Source organism: Agelaius tricolor, unplaced genomic scaffold (assembly GCF_023055355.1).
Source record: "Agelaius tricolor isolate 1412-34295 unplaced genomic scaffold, bAgeTri1.0.p SCAF_8, whole genome shotgun sequence".
NCBI lineage: Eukaryota > Metazoa > Chordata > Aves > Passeriformes > Icteridae > Agelaius > Agelaius tricolor.
In genome coordinates, this window is record NW_027269268.1 from 32,208,256 (window position 1) to 32,227,185 (window position 18,930).

At 38.9% G+C, this 18,930-nt stretch overlaps 1 protein-coding gene across 3 annotated transcripts in view; it reads right to left on the minus strand.

Moving 5' to 3' along the window:
- CFAP97 (cilia and flagella associated protein 97) overlaps window positions 1–18,368 on the minus strand; it is a 29,565-nt gene extending 11,197 nt beyond the window's left edge. The window contains exons 1-3 of one of the 3 annotated variants that reach the window (XM_071432208.1): window positions 18,228–18,368; window positions 8,821–9,693; window positions 8,661–8,732 (exon numbers count right to left, since the gene is read on the minus strand). In XM_071432208.1, the coding sequence (XP_071288309.1) occupies window positions 8,661–8,732; window positions 8,821–9,673 (925 nt within the window). In that variant the 5' untranslated portion in view covers window positions 9,674–9,693; window positions 18,228–18,368. Of the gene's footprint in view, window positions 1–8,660; window positions 8,733–8,820; window positions 9,694–16,660; window positions 16,753–17,997; window positions 18,171–18,227 lie in introns of those variants that run through there. The other 2 variants (XM_071432209.1, XM_071432210.1) reach the window with 2 other exon arrangements.
- Window positions 18,369–18,930: the final 562 nt, after the last annotated feature.

The window sequence follows — 18,930 nt, forward strand, 5'->3', positions numbered from 1 at the left end:
CAGAGGCACAAAGTGCATTTCCTGTGATTTTGTTGAAACTTAACTCCTAAATCAATTCTACATTGTGTTGGTGGAGGAAATGCAAAGGGAATGATGAAAGTAAATTGAATGGATGGAGAGAAATGAGTGAGCACTCATTTATATATATACAAACAAAAGAAATATAACAAAAGAAAAATTACTGGGACATGGAAATTTAAAACAGTAAGCAAACAACAATCAAATAATGATAATAAGGTATCAAGACAAAGAATGCACACTTAAAAATACACAGCAACTTGATGAGCACAATTGCAAGATAACTGGAAAAGTTCACTCTCAGCCAGAGCCAGCTACATTTATTACAGTTCCACTGGAGCTTTGCTGTTGACCTATTTCTAAGCCTTTGCTTTCTAAAGCTCTGCAGCAGTCTTCTGGCAACTGCTGTGTGTGAGTTTTGCTGTCATGGTGTTACCCCATCACACCACTGCATTAGCTGTGGTACAGGAATAGCAATACCTGGTTAGATTAGACAGATTCTTGGAGCTGAGACACAGACAAAAAAAGCCTTACTTGTGCCATTCCCCACACTCCTCAAATATCACAGTGCCTTCAGAAGACATCCCTCATTTTTACCCCTAGAAGTCCCACACAGGCAAGAAAAGCATTCAAAGCAGAAAGGAAAAAAACCAAACCTAGGCAGGCAGTAATATTTCCTCAGCAAACACTTCTGCATTAGCCTAGTGTTCGCAAGAGATGTCTGAGGCAGCCTAACAGTGAAGAAAACTCAAAGAATGAAGAGCATTTTCTTACTTCAAAATGAAATGAAATCTTTCTTGCAATATCTCAACTGATTTTATTTCAGAATTGATGCAAGTAAATATTGCTACTTTCTTTGAGAAATTTAAGAACCGTATTCAAAATGTAAACCCCAAACATTTAATGAATTTCAACATTCATCTAGAAATTAGTGAAGTCAGCATACTAGCCAATGTAGACAAGAACTGTCCCTAGGCAGTTCTGTGAGGTTGCCCACCGTAGCAAATTCTGCTTTTGTTTGTCAAGAGAAGATGCAAATCACCTCAAAACCAAAGTAAACTAGCGCAGATCAAGTGTGCCAACCAACACGTTAATACAATATAAATGTCTTGAGAAACATCTCTACAGTTTAGTAAGTTATTCTCAAGGTAAAACTAGTAGAGCCAACAACACCATTGGAGGAGACAAACCTGGAATGAGACTCATCTGGATAAGCCTACAAGGGACAAAGAGAAATGTGAAGAAAATAACTAGAGCTGCACAATTCACATCAAGCTGTAGCATACATCTCAGTAGAAAATATTACAGAATGCCTTTATTGGAACAGGCAAAATCAGCACTGCAGAACATAGCCAGATGACAGTAAATTGAACAACTATCTGAAGGAGGTATCATGTCACAATGTCACAATAATTGATAATTGTATTGTTATGGAGCTTTTGCCTTATATCCGTAGCACCTCATGGGTTAAAGAGGACTGCATGTCATATGCAAAAGTGGAAATCCAGTTGAGACAAAGAACAGTTGTTAAACTCAAGTTTTGACCTAGTCTTGTGGTATCAATGCTATTGATGATGAAGTCTATTACAGGAGACATTTAAATTTCTGAATGACTGTCAGTACAAATTTCCAACAATTATTTTGCCTCTGTGGAAGGTGCCAACTAGTCAAAATCAATTTAAAGCAATTGCATTCTGGATAAAGACTTTTTCAGGTACAAATACATGTTTCATGCCTTCACTGGTCAGTGACTTTTAATTCACTATTAGATAGCAGGTTATACTTTGGCAGAGACTTTATATCCTTTTGATGTAACTATGAACTATAGAGAGATTAAAAATGCTTCAAGGTAATTACTTACTACCTATTTTCTGACTTGTTCACTTTTCTGGTAAACTGCTGTCAGGTGTGATGAAAAAATAAAACCAGAGCAATGACATGGAACAAAGGCCTTTCCCTTTTACTCCAAAGCTGGTCAGTAAATGCTACTAGAAACAATGATTCAAGGAACCCTGAAGCAATTGCTACACACAGGGCTCAAGAAGCACTGCTTTACTTTGTCACTCAGATCTCCTGGGGATAGTGGTATGTAACTTCTGTAGCATTAAACACCTCCTATTTTATCAGAAGCCATCAGGCAACTAGAGTGAATACATATCTATGTACATATCCATGCAGTGCTCTACTGGATACTACTTATATACACAAGGACAAAATGTTACTAACTTTACTCTCATCTTCCAGCTTCTTCAGCCACATCCCCCCTCAACACACAGACTTTTCCTTTTTTCATTCATCTCTTCTTCCTTCTTCCTTTTCTTAGCCTTTTTCCTTTGAATATATATCACTTCTAGAGTGCTTCATCCACATCTTTTATCACCTCACCACAAAGATAGCCTTTCCTACCTGTGTCAGCAGGAAGAGACTCCATCCCACTTTCTTCCATATGTTGTTCATTCTTAGCCTCATTATTATTTATTTATTCTTAATGTAAAAACTGACTTTACTACTGCCAACAGCTTTCTGGCAACTTTTGAGGTTGAGAGCTTGCTAACAGTCATAATATTGAATTTATCACAACTCAAGAGAAATATATTAATACAGAGAAAGAATTAAGAACACCCCAAAGGTTCTGTTGTGAAGTTACTCAGTGAAGCCTTAGCAGACAGCTGCCAAAACCCAGTAAATGATCTATTGACAGATGGCTAAATTACAGAAGACTCATTAATTTTGCATCAGAAGTTCAGACCCAATGCAACACATGCAGCAGCAAGTGTTTTTTCAAGGGGATGGAATGAAAATACCATTCTAAAACCTCCAGTTCCTTAAATGATCTTTTTGTTATTATCCTTCTATATGACCCAAGAATGCATTTGAAACTTCACAACTAGCTTTTTGCTGCAAAACTGCTGCAATACACCAAAGCATTGGATCAGGTAACACAGTAAAAGTACCTGGTTTGCTGTTCTTCAAACTGTAAATTAACTGGAGTTATGTTTTACTTAGTTAAGATCTATGCTCAGGAAGAATTTAATCAGCAAACACCACAGCAAAGCAAACCATAACTTACTGGACCCTACCCATAAATTGTCTTTTTTAAGCCACACAAATGCAACACTGATCTGCAAAGGAACTGTGTCACAGGAGAGTCTAAAGTTTAGTAGAAAAACAAGACAACACAATGCATACTGTGTCATTTTTGTGAAAGAGCACCACTAGTACTACAGCATACATATTCCTAACAAAACAGGCAGAAGAAATCACCACTCCTTAAATGATGTTCAAATAAGTTACAGAAGCAATATAGAAAGCAGCAGGGAAAAACTTCTGTTGGTCTCCCTGAAGCAGGGGTGATTCTTTCTATGGTTCAGAAAGACACTTCTGACCCCTGAATTTCAAATTAGCAGTAATAGTTACCACTGCTTCCAATCACCAGACTGAGAATCTGTCCAACCTGCCTCTGCAATTTATACAGCATCATATTCCTATTCTCCACACACTTGCTATGACAGGAAATTAGATAACCCACAGCAGGAACGTACGTTCAATATGCACTGAATGCATACTACCACCCATTGGCAACATTGCTTTCATGGCAAAGACAGTAGGTGTCTAAGTGAGGTCAGCACATGCCCACAAAACCAGAGACAATTCACTATCAATAAGCAAAAAAAAAAAAGGTAAGATTTCAAATGCTATTAAATATTAAGAGCACAGTTCATGTTATATAACTCAGGTGTTTGAGTTTCATAGTTATTTCAATGATTTATTCATCATTCACCCACACTACTCTTTAATCACAAAGCCTAAGTGTTTGAATAGTCAGTATACCTGACTATTTTTCCAGTGGCCACTGACAACATGAGATAACACTAGAGTTTTAAGGTTATGATTTAAGCTTCTAAAGAGTTTGTATGTCCTGGAACAATGAAATATGATTTACCTCTCATATACGTATTCTATCAGTGGGTAGTTAGTAATTTAACTAAACCACTAGTTACTTTCATTGTCAGGCAGACCTCAAATATAATTTGGGGTAGATGATAAATAAGCAGCAACATTTGCATAATGACTTGCACAGTGTAGAGCCTACTTCTCATTTGCTGGTAAGCAGGAAAAGAAAATTTCCTGGTATTCACAGGATTTCTATGAAAGCTGGTTTCCATGGAGAGATACCTGACTCTTTTTTAAGCCATAAACAAGCCGTTTATTGCTTTCAACTTCTAAGCACTGAAATAACCTTGCAGAATGAAAAAGGCCAAACCTTATATAAAATATAATTAGCAAGTCAAATGCATTAGGACAGGATGATACAGCCATCCTAACAGTATTAAGGCTAAAATGAAAATCATGTATGTTTCAGTGTATCTTTTGCAATCCCAATATAAACTGCTTCAATGCTTACACTTGTCTGATATTTTATTTTATATTGCTACACTACCACATGTGCAAAAGGATTAAGTAAATCACAGTTCTTCATCAATATCTAAGAGTTTAAGAGTGAAACTATTTCCCTGTGGTATCTCTAAACAAATACTTCCTATAACATCCATTATTGCAGGCCACAGAGCTCTTTAAAAGGGATTTTGGAGAATTAAAAATTTGGTGGGATTTTTTTTTAAGAAATGGACAATGTCCTTTTCAGGTACAAATTTCCCTATTTAAACATGCTTAAATAGGGCTGCTATTTATTTCTTGATATCATGAGAAAGATATCATAGAGGTGTTGGACTTTTTGCCCCCATAATTACAAAGTTTCTCATGAATGTTGGGGAAGCCTGTATCTCTCCATAACCTCACAGATTTTCAATCTCTTTTCAAACTCTAAATATATGAACAAGCTAGCAATTGCTCTTCTATCTCAAAATGAGTTTCTAGGCCTGTGAAAACCAAGCATATGAATACACACACATATAGAAAATTAGTTCAAACTCTGAACATACACACTAAAGAGAATTCCGTAGAACAGCTATATATGCTTAGTTCAACTCTTCAGTTTGGGTATGTGTATGTTGCAGAGTCTCCTTTAAATTTAGATACTGCTTAGCAGCTTTTCTACAAATACACTAGTTCAGCATGAATGAGCACACAGATAAGATATTCCTGAAGAGAACAAAGTTTCAGTTACCAAAACTTGTTCTATTTCCTGAGTGACAAATTACATGAAAGAAAAAAGCTGAAGTAATTGCTTCATGTTGAGTTGAAGCTGCTATTTAATTTTCTACAATAGATTTTATTCAGAAACACAGAGCTTTTTACTTTTATAATCATGATATTTATATTATAGAGCTTTTCACAGAGGAACCTCTATTTTAAAAATCTAAGGCATAGAAGAGGCAAAAAGATTTATCAGCACAGAGGTCAGTGAGAGCTTCAAGGATAGAACTTCAGTCTGTGGCCAATTGCCCTACTTACCCCACCACACCACCTCCTCAAGTTAATAATAGCTAATACCATGGATTTACAGACTAATTCTCACAGACACTTCTGTAAAATAAGCAGGTATCAACCCCATTTTACAGAGAAGAAAACACAAAGTACTAAATTCTTTAGCACTGTATATACCTCGTGCTATCCCACTGTATCGATACCAAACAAATTTAGATAAAGAGATACAGAGCAATTTTAGCAGACTACTCTGTTCTGGACTACAGAAATCATGAGATCTGTCTAGAGACAGAGCAAATCTTTAGCATAATGGGTTGAGATAGATGAGTGCTTGGTTCACACTCATACTTAACTCATCTCTTTATCTGCATAATAATCAAGACATAGGATCAGGCAAAATAGCATCAGAAAATTTTCCAATTTATTTTATTCCCAGCTTTCTAACATGGTGATTTATGAAATTGCCTTCAAAAACAATCTTTCACAATCTATTTCTTTGCATTGTCATACTTAATTCCCTTTTTGTGTTCAGATTACTCAAGAGTACAGCAGAGGAAATAGCTCTGACATTTTTTATTAGTATAGGTTTAGATTATTGCTTTCAGTTATTACTTTTCTGAAATATCTGTAAGGTTTATAGCAAAATGGAAACATCACGGAATCACAAAACAATTGCATACAAAGATCTATATAACATCATGAAACAACAGAAAAACTGTATTTCTACCTGAAAATTTATAATCACATCTGCTATCAGCACTACCCATCTAAAACCAATCAAAATGCAATATAGAGCAGGGGAACTATGAGATTTCCAACTAGAACTGTGTTATGAGATTTTACCTTATTAAGAAATGCGTAATAGAAAATTTGGCTTTTATCAAGAACAAGCATAGCTTTAGGAGTTGTAAAGACATGATAAATATTTGTCTAATACAATTTTTTAAATGCTTACAAATGAATAGTTTTCAATACAAAAAGAAGTAGGTAAAGGCCATATAAAGCAAAAACTTTTTCAACTACTTTTAAACTTAACTGCAACAGTTTCTAAACACTTCAAATTAATTCTGCTTTAAGATACACAAACTGCCTTGCTACCTCTAATAACAAGACTCTTGTGCTAGTTCAAAACTTGTTCTTTGAACAAATTTCTTTCTTGCAAAATGAAATTTGTTCAAAGAAACTAATTTTTTGTTCTTGCAATTCTTTTTTTAATACAAGAGATTCCAGTCCTCCCAAATGTATGCACTGGTGATATGAATAATCATACAAATTAATTACTGTGTGCCCCATAGAAACAACATAGTAACAGTTCACATGGAAATTTTTGCAAGTGTCTGGGGACCTTGGGAAATTAAACTTGTATAACTGCTGTAAATGCTTGGGTCCAGCTATATTACAAGAATATTTGAAAAAAAAATTAAATAAAATGCTACATCAGTATAAAGTACTGGAAGAATATTATGCTTTAAAACCAAATAATGATTATTTAATTTTTTTTCATGCACTCAGGTCTGGGCTTGCAGTGTTCTCACTTGAAACAACATTTATGCCTATGCAGTTCTGATGAACATTTAATGGAGACTGGTGGGCGGGAGAAAATTATGTGCACTTTTTTTTCCCCTAACGTGTACAAAAAAATCTGCAAGCAATAACTCAGAATAAGATTAGCTCCTATTTTCCCAGACTAGTTACTTTCCACCATTAATAATTCTGCTCCATTTAAACTTCAAAATGCCCAAACTAATTAAGCTATGTTGTGTTTGCCAATTTAGAGAGGCACTTGGGAGTAATATACACATTAATCAGGAACATTAGCTGCTAGACCATATGAATTCTACTCCTCATTACTCTATCTTTATTATTGTTATTTAGAACTGGTTTTCAGTTTTGATAAAAAACTGAAAACTCTGTTCCTCTCCCTAGCAGAGATTCATCTCTGAGAATACCTACTCTGGGCAATAATACCCATTTGTTTTAGGGATGAGATGAATCCATTGGTAATCACTGGTTATTAAATAGCTTTTTGCTAATGGGAAACAAATAAGGACATAGGACATCATAATTTCAATTGCCTAGCAACAATTCTTCTGACATCACGTTTTGACAACTGGTTGGAATTGTTTCTAGTATGAAAGAATGACTGAAGCACAAGGACTGTCAGGGATGAGAAAAAGCTCTACCTTTCTTGATTGCTAGTGTTGCTTTTCTTAACATCAGAAGAATTTCCATACAAGTAAAATCCTCAGTTCTAACTTATAGGCAAGATAAACTACGTGTACAATACATTCTAAATCCTTCTTCACTAGAAGCTCAGTCTGGCAAGGTGCAAAGTGAAGGAACACCACACATGCAGTTTCAGTCGTGTCAGGCTTACTTCAACACAGCAAACCTGGCTTGGAATGTACCAGACCTAAACTGCAAAAGGCTTTCCTCACTTGAGATCAGCAGATTTCTTGATTCAAGCCTTTTTTATTCCACAGATTTTAGTACTGAAAACTCTGGGGCATGAAAACAAATGCAAAAGCACCATGTAGACCTTAAAATATGCGCCTGAGATCATCCAGGGCATTCTTACCCCATATAATGAAGGTGTGCAATGAGTGCAGGGAAGAGATTGCAAATTTTCTTAGGCTTCATTATTAAGATTTTTAAAGTCTATTAGCCAGAAGCAACCACTCGAGTTTTAGTAAAGATTATCTGCTATTTTTCTTTTTAAAACACCTTTACTCAACCTATGGTATTTTAGAAGTCAGACACCTAGCTCAGAAAAGAACTTCAAATACTCCTGTTTAATTATCAAAAAGGTACTAGAAGTTGAAGTATATGAATACCATTTATAATGCAATGATATTTTGATTGTCTTTCAGCCTTGGAGGTCGACAATCCAGCCTTTCAACAGAAAGGTTGATGCTTTAGATATTAAATTGTGCCATAGTCCAGTACACCTTAAGATCCATGTGCAGTTTTATTGCCCAATTTATTAATATATTAGGCCTTTTTTAGATTCATCCTGTCTGTGTATCTTACGTCTAGGTATAAGCAAACCAATGCATGGTTCTTTTCTCTACTGCAGAATCAGTACTATTACACAGAGAAGAATTCCAAGAATTAGATCAACACCACTTAAACAGCAACCAGTTTTAAAAATACACATGGTGTATGAAAATCCCACTCTCTCTGTGTATTAGAACCCAGCTGTTCTCAACAAGTGGCAGATGCTGTATTTTGTAAAAAGAAAATTTAAAAATCACCTTTCAGAAGCTGATTCAGGTCCATGGCATCATGCAATACTTTTCGACTATATCTGCGATCAAACTCGGAATCTAATGAAAAAAATACAGATATACGATTGAATTTCCCAGCCCCATAGGTTTTCCACATTTAGTGTTGTACTTAAATTCTCCAAATTACCATATAATTCTTGGTTCACATTTTCCTGTCTCTTTACTTTTAGTTTCTTATCATTTGACGCTACAAATTCAAAGGACTGGATAGGACTGATGTCTGGAGTTGACAGAGGTGTTACGTCAGTCACTGTGTCTTCAGACTCCTCCAGGTCATCACCAAGCTTTGGTTTTCCTTCTGCTAATTTCATTGCTGACTTGAATTTTTGTTTTGGAGACAGAAGAGCATTTCTACAAGCATTCCTTTTTGGGGAAGAATGAGATAAATCTGATAAACAGCTATCAGAATCTGTGTCAGAACCATCTGTATCTGAGCTTGAGGATGATGATGACGAGGACGAGGAGGAGGAGGAAGAAGAGGAGGAGCTGATACTATATTTTTTGCTAGCCTTTTTTATGTTTGGTTGCTTAGCTGACTTTGGTCTAACCTGTTTTTTGCCATCATCACTACTGTCTTCTTCATCTGTATAGTAATCTTCTTCACCTTCTTTAACTATTTTAGGAATTCCAGCAGGAACAATCTCCTCTGCTCCTCTATTTGCTGCAGGTGTTGCTCCAGATGTACCTGCATTCTCTGCAACTGGAGAAACTGTCAGAGAGGGAGCATCTTCACTAGGACTTTTGCTATTTTCTAGGGACTGATCCCTTTGTAAATCTATCTGCTTTTCTTCGCTTTCCTCCTCACAACACTTTTCATCCTTTGAATTAGAAACCAAATCAGTGTCTGCAAGAGCTGCCTTTGTACTTCCTTTCTCTATATGTTCACCATTTTCTTCAGCTTTCTTTTTCTCTTCCTCAAAGTCGCTGTCAAAGAAGGCATGATCCACTTCACCATCTGATATGTCTTCAAAACGGTCCATAACGAAATATGAAGTGTCACCTGCAAGAATCAGAAAACATTTCCAATTATTTGTGCAAAAACAGATCCAAATACACTTTTAGTATAATAGTTTTGCTCTTCACTCTTTTAGCTCTAATAATCTATAATTCTGCAATTAATTACATGAAGTTGCTAGAGACAATTTCATAGTGAGCTCAGTAAAAACGTTTAGTGCCACCTTATTGCACACAGCTCATATGTTAGACCAGACAGCTTTACTTTAGCCAACCCATCACAATTTCCAAACTATTACTTCTAAGCAAATTAGTCAAACACCCTTAGTGGCTAAAAAATCTTAACAAACAAGCAATTAACATGTCTTATTTTTTCCCTTTAAGGTAGAGCCATTTGAAGCTAGAGCCACTTAATGAGCTATCATTAATTGGAATTTTATATTGTAAACCTTGTTAGTATGTCACCATCTTGGCTGACACAGCCATACACACTGCAGACTTCAGTACTTAAAATTAGGAGAAATTTCAATTTACATTGAAAGATCCATGGCTCCAAGGTTAAATTGACAGATTGTGGGTGTTCATGTTTTAGTTTGGACAAGGAGCTTGCTTTTCTGTAACTCACACTCCACAGTACAGTAGAGAAACTTAATTCCTTCAAATGAACCTAGACTTTAAAAAGTGTGATCCAGGCAGGAAACCAGTGCATTTAAAACAGAAGTTACCATTCAGTCCATGGGACCAGATCATGGCTAATCCAAATACATAATATTGCAGACATCAGGGCCTCAGTGTTAACCATTATGTTCTACAAATCTGCTCTTATTATGTCCTACTTCTTACAGAATTTTATGGTGTGTGATCTCATGCATGTGGCAGGAGGACACAAAAGTTTTTTCCACTCATTAATAGTATACATATAGTTAAAATAAAAAAATCTCAACACCCCACAACCAAACAAAATCAGCCAGTATCAAAGACTACCAGTCCCATCTAGCCAGAGGCACTTTTCTCCTACTCTTTACAACAGATTTCACTGTTGAAATAATTTAGTAAGCTACAATCAATAAATATGTAACATTCTTTAGACCCAAGAAAATCAAACATGAAGACAGTGGAAGCAACCACTTAAGGCCAGAGAACCAGAATATTTTACAGGATGGATGGTCTCCCTTAAACCACATTTAGTTTGTTGCCATGGCAAACAAAGGTGGAAAAAAAGGAATTTCCAGGAAAGGTTCTAGCTAAAACGACTTCAAAATACAGAGTTTTTAAAGGTCACTCAGCTATTTTGCCACTTCTCAAATAATACTGGTTTAGAGGAATTGAAAATATGCTCTTCAAATCACAACATAAAACCAAAAAGCCTGGAATCTCCTATGGTTTTAAGAATCACAAAGCCAAAGAACTGAAAAGAGACTTATTATAGTTAGATGTTGTATAAAGCTGAAAACACTATTAGGCAACAGAAGCAGAGATCAATTTTCAGGACCACAAAGATAACTCTCTAAAGCACCTAGCTCTTCAAAGAGCAAAAAAACAGAGTAAAAACTCTTCTGGGAATGCAGATATCCAGCAAGTTAAAGTCTCACACAAGAACAGGCACTAGCCACCATGAAACACCATCCAGCTGCTTACAGAATACTTGATCTGCCTCTTCATCCTGGCAGGGTGCTCCATTAGAGACACCCCTCAGGACCGACTGCCTTATTGGCCATGTCCCTGGCTCTCACCCACAGGCACTCATCACTATCCTTGAGCTCTACACAGCTGGCATACCCCCTAATGCAGAGGGTCACCCCACCACCTCTCCTTCCTTGCATGTCCCTTCTGAGGAGCTTACAAGCATCCATTGCACCACTCCAGCCATGACAATCACCCCACCACGTTTCCTGACAGCAACTACATCATGGTTTTCCCACAGCACCATGGTTTCTGCCTCCTCCTGGCTTTTACCCATCCTGTATGCAGGCTATTGGTTCCACCCTTTGTGTCACTTCTTGTGACACCTGGCTTCAGGCAGCTTGTATAGCCTACAACGCACAACTATCGTGTGAATTCCTGACAGTTTTTCTCAAGCAGCTTCCTAAAAGGATAATACATTTTAATATATAAAAACATGCTCAGTAGAAAAATAAAAAACAATCAGAAGAGTAACATATTATTTAAATTTAATTTTCTACCTCATGTAATCTAAACCAGAAAGGAACAAAACCTGTTAAGTATAGACCATGAATATTTATTTAGCAAGTACAACTTGAACAAAGCCAATTCTATGAAGAAAATTAGGAAGCAGAGTTTAAAAATAAAATAGTTTCTTTTCCATTATGAAAGGCTTTTATTACTTAAGGAACTAGCATCTCTCCAGCTCATAACTAGAAATATTATGACTGATTGGTAAAAGCAGGCATGTGGTGTACTTCACGTGTCTCAAACACAGATTTGAAATAATGTTAGTACTGTTGTATGCGTAAGAGCATAAGGGGCTAAGGCAAAAAGGTTTGCAGGTGGGTGCAGACAAACTAGGATAACTTAATATAGCTGAAAACTTTAGTATAGACTAAAATACAACATTTTGTTGAGGTGCAACCACATCCATGTATTTTTAGTTCATGTAATGCTATGCCTGCAAAGGAGACTGAACTAACAGTATCTCATCAGCTATAATGCCTAGTCACACCACTTCTCAGATGACTCTTCTGAACACAGTCTCTGACGAGAGGATGGGATCTAACTCATGATAAAAGGGCAGTGTAGAGCTGGCAAAAGGTGATAAAAGATAACAACCAGCTTGTACATTCCTTTCCATTAATGCCAGCCAGGGAGCACACATCTTCCCACTCTACATGATTCAGGAACAGCCCACCTGCCAGTGGGCTGTTTCCTAGGAAGACTGAGACATAACTGCTTTGCAGACAGCAACCACCAGTGCAGGAGAGATCATTTAGCAGTCTGGCCCTGCCCAAGGAGCAGCAATCATTCCACTGACAAATGCATATTCCACTCCTCTGGACAAGTCCCTAACAACTTTAGCCTTCACTTTAATGGGAAAGCAACACGCCATGTCTCTCACTGTCAATCATTCACAAACTTAAGATTAATCAATTCTTTAATTAATTTATTGTTTAATTTAAAATAAAAACAAATAAGATGAAATAAACAAAGAGATGATATTCTTAGATCCTATTCCACTCCTGTATTGAGAGTGTCTGCAACAGACCTGGAATTTGCCAAGGTGATGCAATACAGAAGAGGTAACTTTGCTGATAAAGCATGCCTAAATCAATAAATTGGTTCTGTTTACAATTTCACATTTATATACAACACAGTGTAATTTTACTTCAGTAAGAAATACAGAGTTCTGCTATGTTGCCTGTTTTTAAAACACAGAGTCAACAAGTGATACTCTGGAATCCCAAAAAAGCCATTACAGTCAAACACTTACCATTAACTGCTAATTTTAGTGACCACTGTTTTTATTTACAAAAAAAGCACATGCTTTTTGTGGCTTTCTGCCATGAAGCCCTCTAACACAAGCATGATCAACTCCAAAGAGCAGGCTGGCCATTAATTATTTGCCAGATCTTGTTTTACTGTAATATTTCTTCTCCCCATGTAATTCTCTACCTCTCACCCATTTCTCTTGCAACAGTAACAATCACTCATTACCACAGCCAAGCGCACCCTTTTGTCTTTGTCTCTTCCTGACTGCAGCTCTTCCTAGTTTAGGAAGAACTAGCTTATACCACTTTTTAATCCCTTCAAGCTTTTAAGATCAGAAAGCAGTGGCTAAGCAGCCAAGGTGAATGTGCAGTCTGACTTTCAGGGCTTTAGAGACCCACACTTTCTCACCAGAGGGCTGACACACTGAGAGTCTGACTACCTACTGAGACCAGATCCACATTCTCCCCAGAGAGAACAAAGACCGTGCAGCTTCTGAACAGGTCAACCACTGCCTGCTGCTGCACTACCCAAAGAACAAGCAGCATTTTGACATCCTCCTCCATCTCAAAAAGCAGATCAAGACCCTAATCACACTAAGCATATTGAGTGGTTTTCCCCTCCAGCTGCAAACCTGCCAACTACAGTACCACCTGAAATATTTTTGTAGGCAATGCCTAAGAGCAGGCCATTAGGCATGACTGCAATTTGAAGTCTCTTCTACAAAGGTGGCATGGTACATGAAAAGTCATGAATTGAGGATACAGACTTAGATGTGGGTTTGTGTACCAACATATCCTGCCTTTTGAAAACATTTTTTAATGTCAGAAACTAACACTTAAAAAGTGCATTAAGTACCCAGTGAAAGATTTGAGGTATTTTAAACTTAGTTAAACCTTGAAGTTTCGGTTAAACCACTGAATCTTCCACAGTCAATTGCCACCATGGTTAGAGCAAATGAAAGCACATAAGCACATGACCACCAAGGAGCCCCAGATAGCTGCTGGGCAAAGCCTTTCAAGTTAATGTACAAGGCTAGGAGGAGAGAGAACAGGGAGAAATGGGGACGGGGGGGAAGAAAATAAAAAATATTTCCTCTTGAGCCAAAAATAAGCCATTCCCCTATGGGGAAGCTGCAATAGTGCAGAGAGGTGTGTATCTGTAGCTCCAGGACTTCACTCATAGAAACACATTAAATATTTGTACTTCAGGCTCTTCAGCAAAGGTCACCTTGTGAACTCTTGAGCAGAATGGCTGGGTCAGAGAACACTGAAGTTAAATGATGGGAGTGATAATGGCCATCAGGTCTGTCTAAACAGACCATGGCTACTCACTCCTTGCAGAGAATCCCAAGAATATTACCTGCAAACCCTCTAAACCCAGGCAGAAAAGAAGTAGCTTACAATTACAATCAAAAATAAAAACAAATCATATGTTGGTTGATAAAAGTAGCAATAGCTTCTGGAAGGTCTTCCACTTCTACAAGCTCAAGTGACACCACCCACACTGAAGTCTCATGGGGCTGCTGCCATACAGTTTCTCACTACCTGGAAGAGTCCCAACTCCAGCTACCCAAAGACTAGAAGGCAGCAAGCTGCTAGGGGAAAACTGGTCATTGGTATTGATCTTTCCCAAAAGTGACCCATAATATAGATAATATAGATAATTGATACAAAAAGCCCAGAAAAGGACAGACTCTACTGCCAGGTATCAATGGTGAAGAGCAAAGTAAAAGTCCAGCTTTGTTTTCCCACTCCTTCTACACTGGTACATATCTATGAAGAGTATTTCTGTCTGATACCAAGATTTAAATTTGGGGGCAACATGTACTCAACCAGGCTATGCACAACTGAAGGGGAAGAGTCTGGCACAGCAGTTTAAAACTGCATGCAAGAAAAAGGAAAACAACTGCTCTTATTAAAGCAAAGCTTCAGCATATCTGCCACGTAAAGGCTGGAGTTACATTTGCCAGTCCTGAAACAGATGGCAGGACCATAAAGGAATCAAGTACACCACAAACTACTGATGGAGGTAAATCACAGCAGATAAATCACTGCATATTTCTGAATATCAGGCCATCTCTACCAAGTGGCACAACATGTGAACTGTCTCCCACAACAGAAATGCCCATTAAACTACAAGTGTTTTTCATGCTTCTAATATTATAAATTTAGTGTGCTTAGTGACCTGACTAGACAAATAGGTGTGTAATTAGCATTTCCTTTAACTGTTTGCATAGATGTGCTTCAACACACATCAAATAGACCTCGGTGTCTGGAAGAATTTCCTTTCTAAAGCCCTCCATCACAAGATGTGCTTATTATCACAGTTTAAAACACACACACATACAGTTTTACGGATGTAACAATTACATTCTCCACAACCACTGAAAATAAGATGCAAATTTTAATTTTCAGTGAATATATTTCTATATAAGAGGAACAAGCACCGCCTGGTACAGATGAGCAGGAGAAAATATAGAAATTCAGTCACTAAATCAGTATAGAAAGAGCAGCTTCAAAAAATATCACTTAGGAAGAGTCTAAATATACTTCTGTTTCCTCAGAATGCATGTAAGAGGCAAATGAGGATAAAAGCCTCTTGAGATAATCTCTTGCATTATATTTTTGTGACTTGCTCCTTTCTTCAGATGAGAAAATATCAAGCATGGAAAAGCAAGTAAGATGCTGAAACAGAAGGCTCTATTAAATTCAACATAATATGGGTTTCCTGGAATTCCAGTGTTTATTATTACAATGAAACACTTCAAGAATCACAAATACTCATTACTGAATTGTGGCTTAAACATCAGTTGATATTGTTGGATGGAAAATAACTCAGCCAAGGAACACAGATCATGTTTTAGACCATGTCTTGGTCAAACATAACATCAGGAAGCAAAGAATGAAACAGCTTTAAGAAACAGCTCTGTGGAAGCAGTAAGGTAACAGTCTGACTATCTCCCATGAATTTAGGGAGTATCTAGGCTCACCTAGGATTCATCTTGCTTTCAGATTCTTACATCTAAGCTTCAGGTGTAATATTGAGTCATCTTAAAGGACAGATGTTAAAAAGCTTGTAGATGATCCTGTCACCTATGCCACAGATGACCACATGCTACCCATCCTACAAAACTTGCACTTTTAGGTGTTCCTGGGTTGAGCCTCCCAATTAGCCAATTGCATTTCAAGTCTCAGTGGGCTTAGCAGTCCTGATAGCCCTCTGAGCCCATGTAAGTCTTATGAACAAACACAGGACCTTCTGAATGCCCTTCTAAAAACAGGCAAGCACAAAATCAGAACAAAAATCCCAGTAGGTTATAACAGCTTTAAGTTCCAAAAAAAGTAATAGAATGTCCCCAAATTACTTGTCCTTTTCTCTGGTTGCTATCCTAAACCATTAGAGTATTATCTAGGTTTACAAAATCAGAAGAACATATGCACTACAGAAAAAAACAAACAAAGCAGGAAGAAGTGTTGGAAGAGCTTGAAGCATTCCAGAAGCAGAGTCCAAAGCTCTGACATCTATATTTTTAAATGCCAATTATTTCGCAAACCCATTCTTAGGCTTACTTGTTTTTTAGCAACAACTTCATTTTAGTCTTCAATTAACTCCACTGAAGAATTTAACTTTGTGGAACTTTGCTCTCTCTCAATGGACAATTCCAGCAATCACTTTCTATCCAAAAAAAGAGAGATTAACTAGTTTTTCAAAGAAGCAAAAATGTGTACAATGCATTCTATTCACTATATTGAGCACCTCACTACAGACAAAAGCAGGGATACAAAAGAAATTTAGCACTGCTATTTCTATTACATTCATTCCATCCCACATTTTTGTCCTGGTGTTTTTATGAATGCTGCATAGAAATTTTAACCACGCAACTTAAAAATATGTACACGTCCAAATGCAAACATTAGATTTTTTTTTTATTTCTATTATATAGTAAGAATATAAAAGTGCAGGTATTTGCATCCTATAATTAAACCAGTTTTCAAAAAACTGTTTGGAAAGGAAAAACTTCCACCAGGCATAAAGATTATATGACTTTAAATTAAGTTGTGTCATATGCCTTGCTGAACTACATTTTAAAATGCCGTGAAAACTCCAGAAATGTCCAATGTTTGACAAAGACAACACATACTGCATTTTGTTGTAGCATCTCACTGAATCTCTTTCAGATTAATTCAGTACTCTGCTCTGCTGCAGGAGCCCAGGTTTCAGAACTACCTGATTTGTGATTTCCAACCTAATCCAGAGGGGCCAAGAGATTTGGTGGCTAGTTATTTTTCCAAACGCCAGCCCCACTTTGGGAGCCATTACTGCAGAACACAGCCCTGCGCTGGGCAGGGGGAGTTACACGTGAGTTCTGAGGAAAATGTGGAAACGTGACTCTGGCGATGATTAACACGCTCGAGGCAAGCTGTTTGCAATGATCATTCCAAATGACTTAATTCCCACCAATTAAGCCCAACCGAAACACCCCTCTGAACTCTATCTGGGCATCACCGCAACGCGTCTCTCAAAGTCCGGTAACTTGAAGGGTAGCGCACAGACACCGTAACTCTCTCCCAAAGCCGACAACTGAGGCGACAACGAGGGCACCCGGTGTCTCAGAACGGAGTCTCCCACCTCTTTTCCGATCTCCCCGAGGAGCACAGCGGGCAGGCACGGCACTGCTGGGGCGGAGCGCACGTCTGAGGGCGGCACGGCCAAACTCCGGCAGCTCAACGCCAGCCCCAGCCCCGCACAGGCAGCGCGCACGACGCGCTCGGGGGACACCTACGTGCGCCTCGCTCGGGCAGGGGCGCGAGCAGCAAGACAGCTAATTAAAACAAATTTTTTTTTTTTAATTATATAATGGTTAAAAATAATGCACATGTACACACGAATAAAACATGTCTCCCACCTTGTTTGGGGAAAAAAATTACCGCAGACGGGGAAGGAACATGCCCGTCGTGCCCAACGGCCCCCAACCGCCCTCCCGGCACCTTCCGTGGCGAGGAGGCACCGCAGGCCCCACCACCCGGCCGGCACCCCCGGGAGGAAGCAGCAGCAGCGGCCGCTGCCGTGTCCTTCTTGGCCCCTTTCTCCCGGCTTTGTTGTGGTAACCGCGCAGGCAGCCGGGCAGATACTCACAGGCACGGGAAGAGAGAGCGAGGAGAGAGCCGGAGGCGGGAGCTGCGCAGAGCCGAGGCCGCTCCCTCGCAGCCGCCCCGCTCCTGCGCAGCGCCGGCCGGGCCCGCGCGCCGCCGGGCGGGGCGAGGCGGCGCCTCAGCGGGGCGGGAAGGGAGCCGGGCGCCGGGACCTCCCGGGGGAGGGGCCCCCCTCAGGCGCGGGCTCTCCACAGAATGACAGAAACCAGGAGGTTGGAAGAGACCTGTGAGCCTCCAACCTCTGCCCGAACACCACCGTGTCAATCAGACCACGGCTCTAAGTGACACGTCCAGTCTTTCCTGAAACACCTCCAGGGACCGTGGGTCCACCACCTCCCTGAGCAGCCTATTCCAGTGTCTGATCACCCTTTGTGTGAAGAAATTCCTCCTCATGTCCAACCTAAGCGTCCCCTGGCGCAGTTTAAGACTGTGTCCTTCAATCCTGTCACTGGCTGCCTGGGAGAAGAGGCCGCTCCCCACCTGGGTACAGCCTCCTTTCAGGTAGTTCTAGAGAGACATAAGGTCTCTCCAGAACCTCCTCTTTTCCAGGCTAAACAACCCCAGCTCCCTCAGCTCTTCCTCCTAAGACCAGTGCTCCAGACCTTTCACAGCTTCATTTCCCTTCTCTGAACTCGCTCCAGTGGTTCATGTCCTATCTGAATTGAGATGTCCAGAACTGGTAGTGG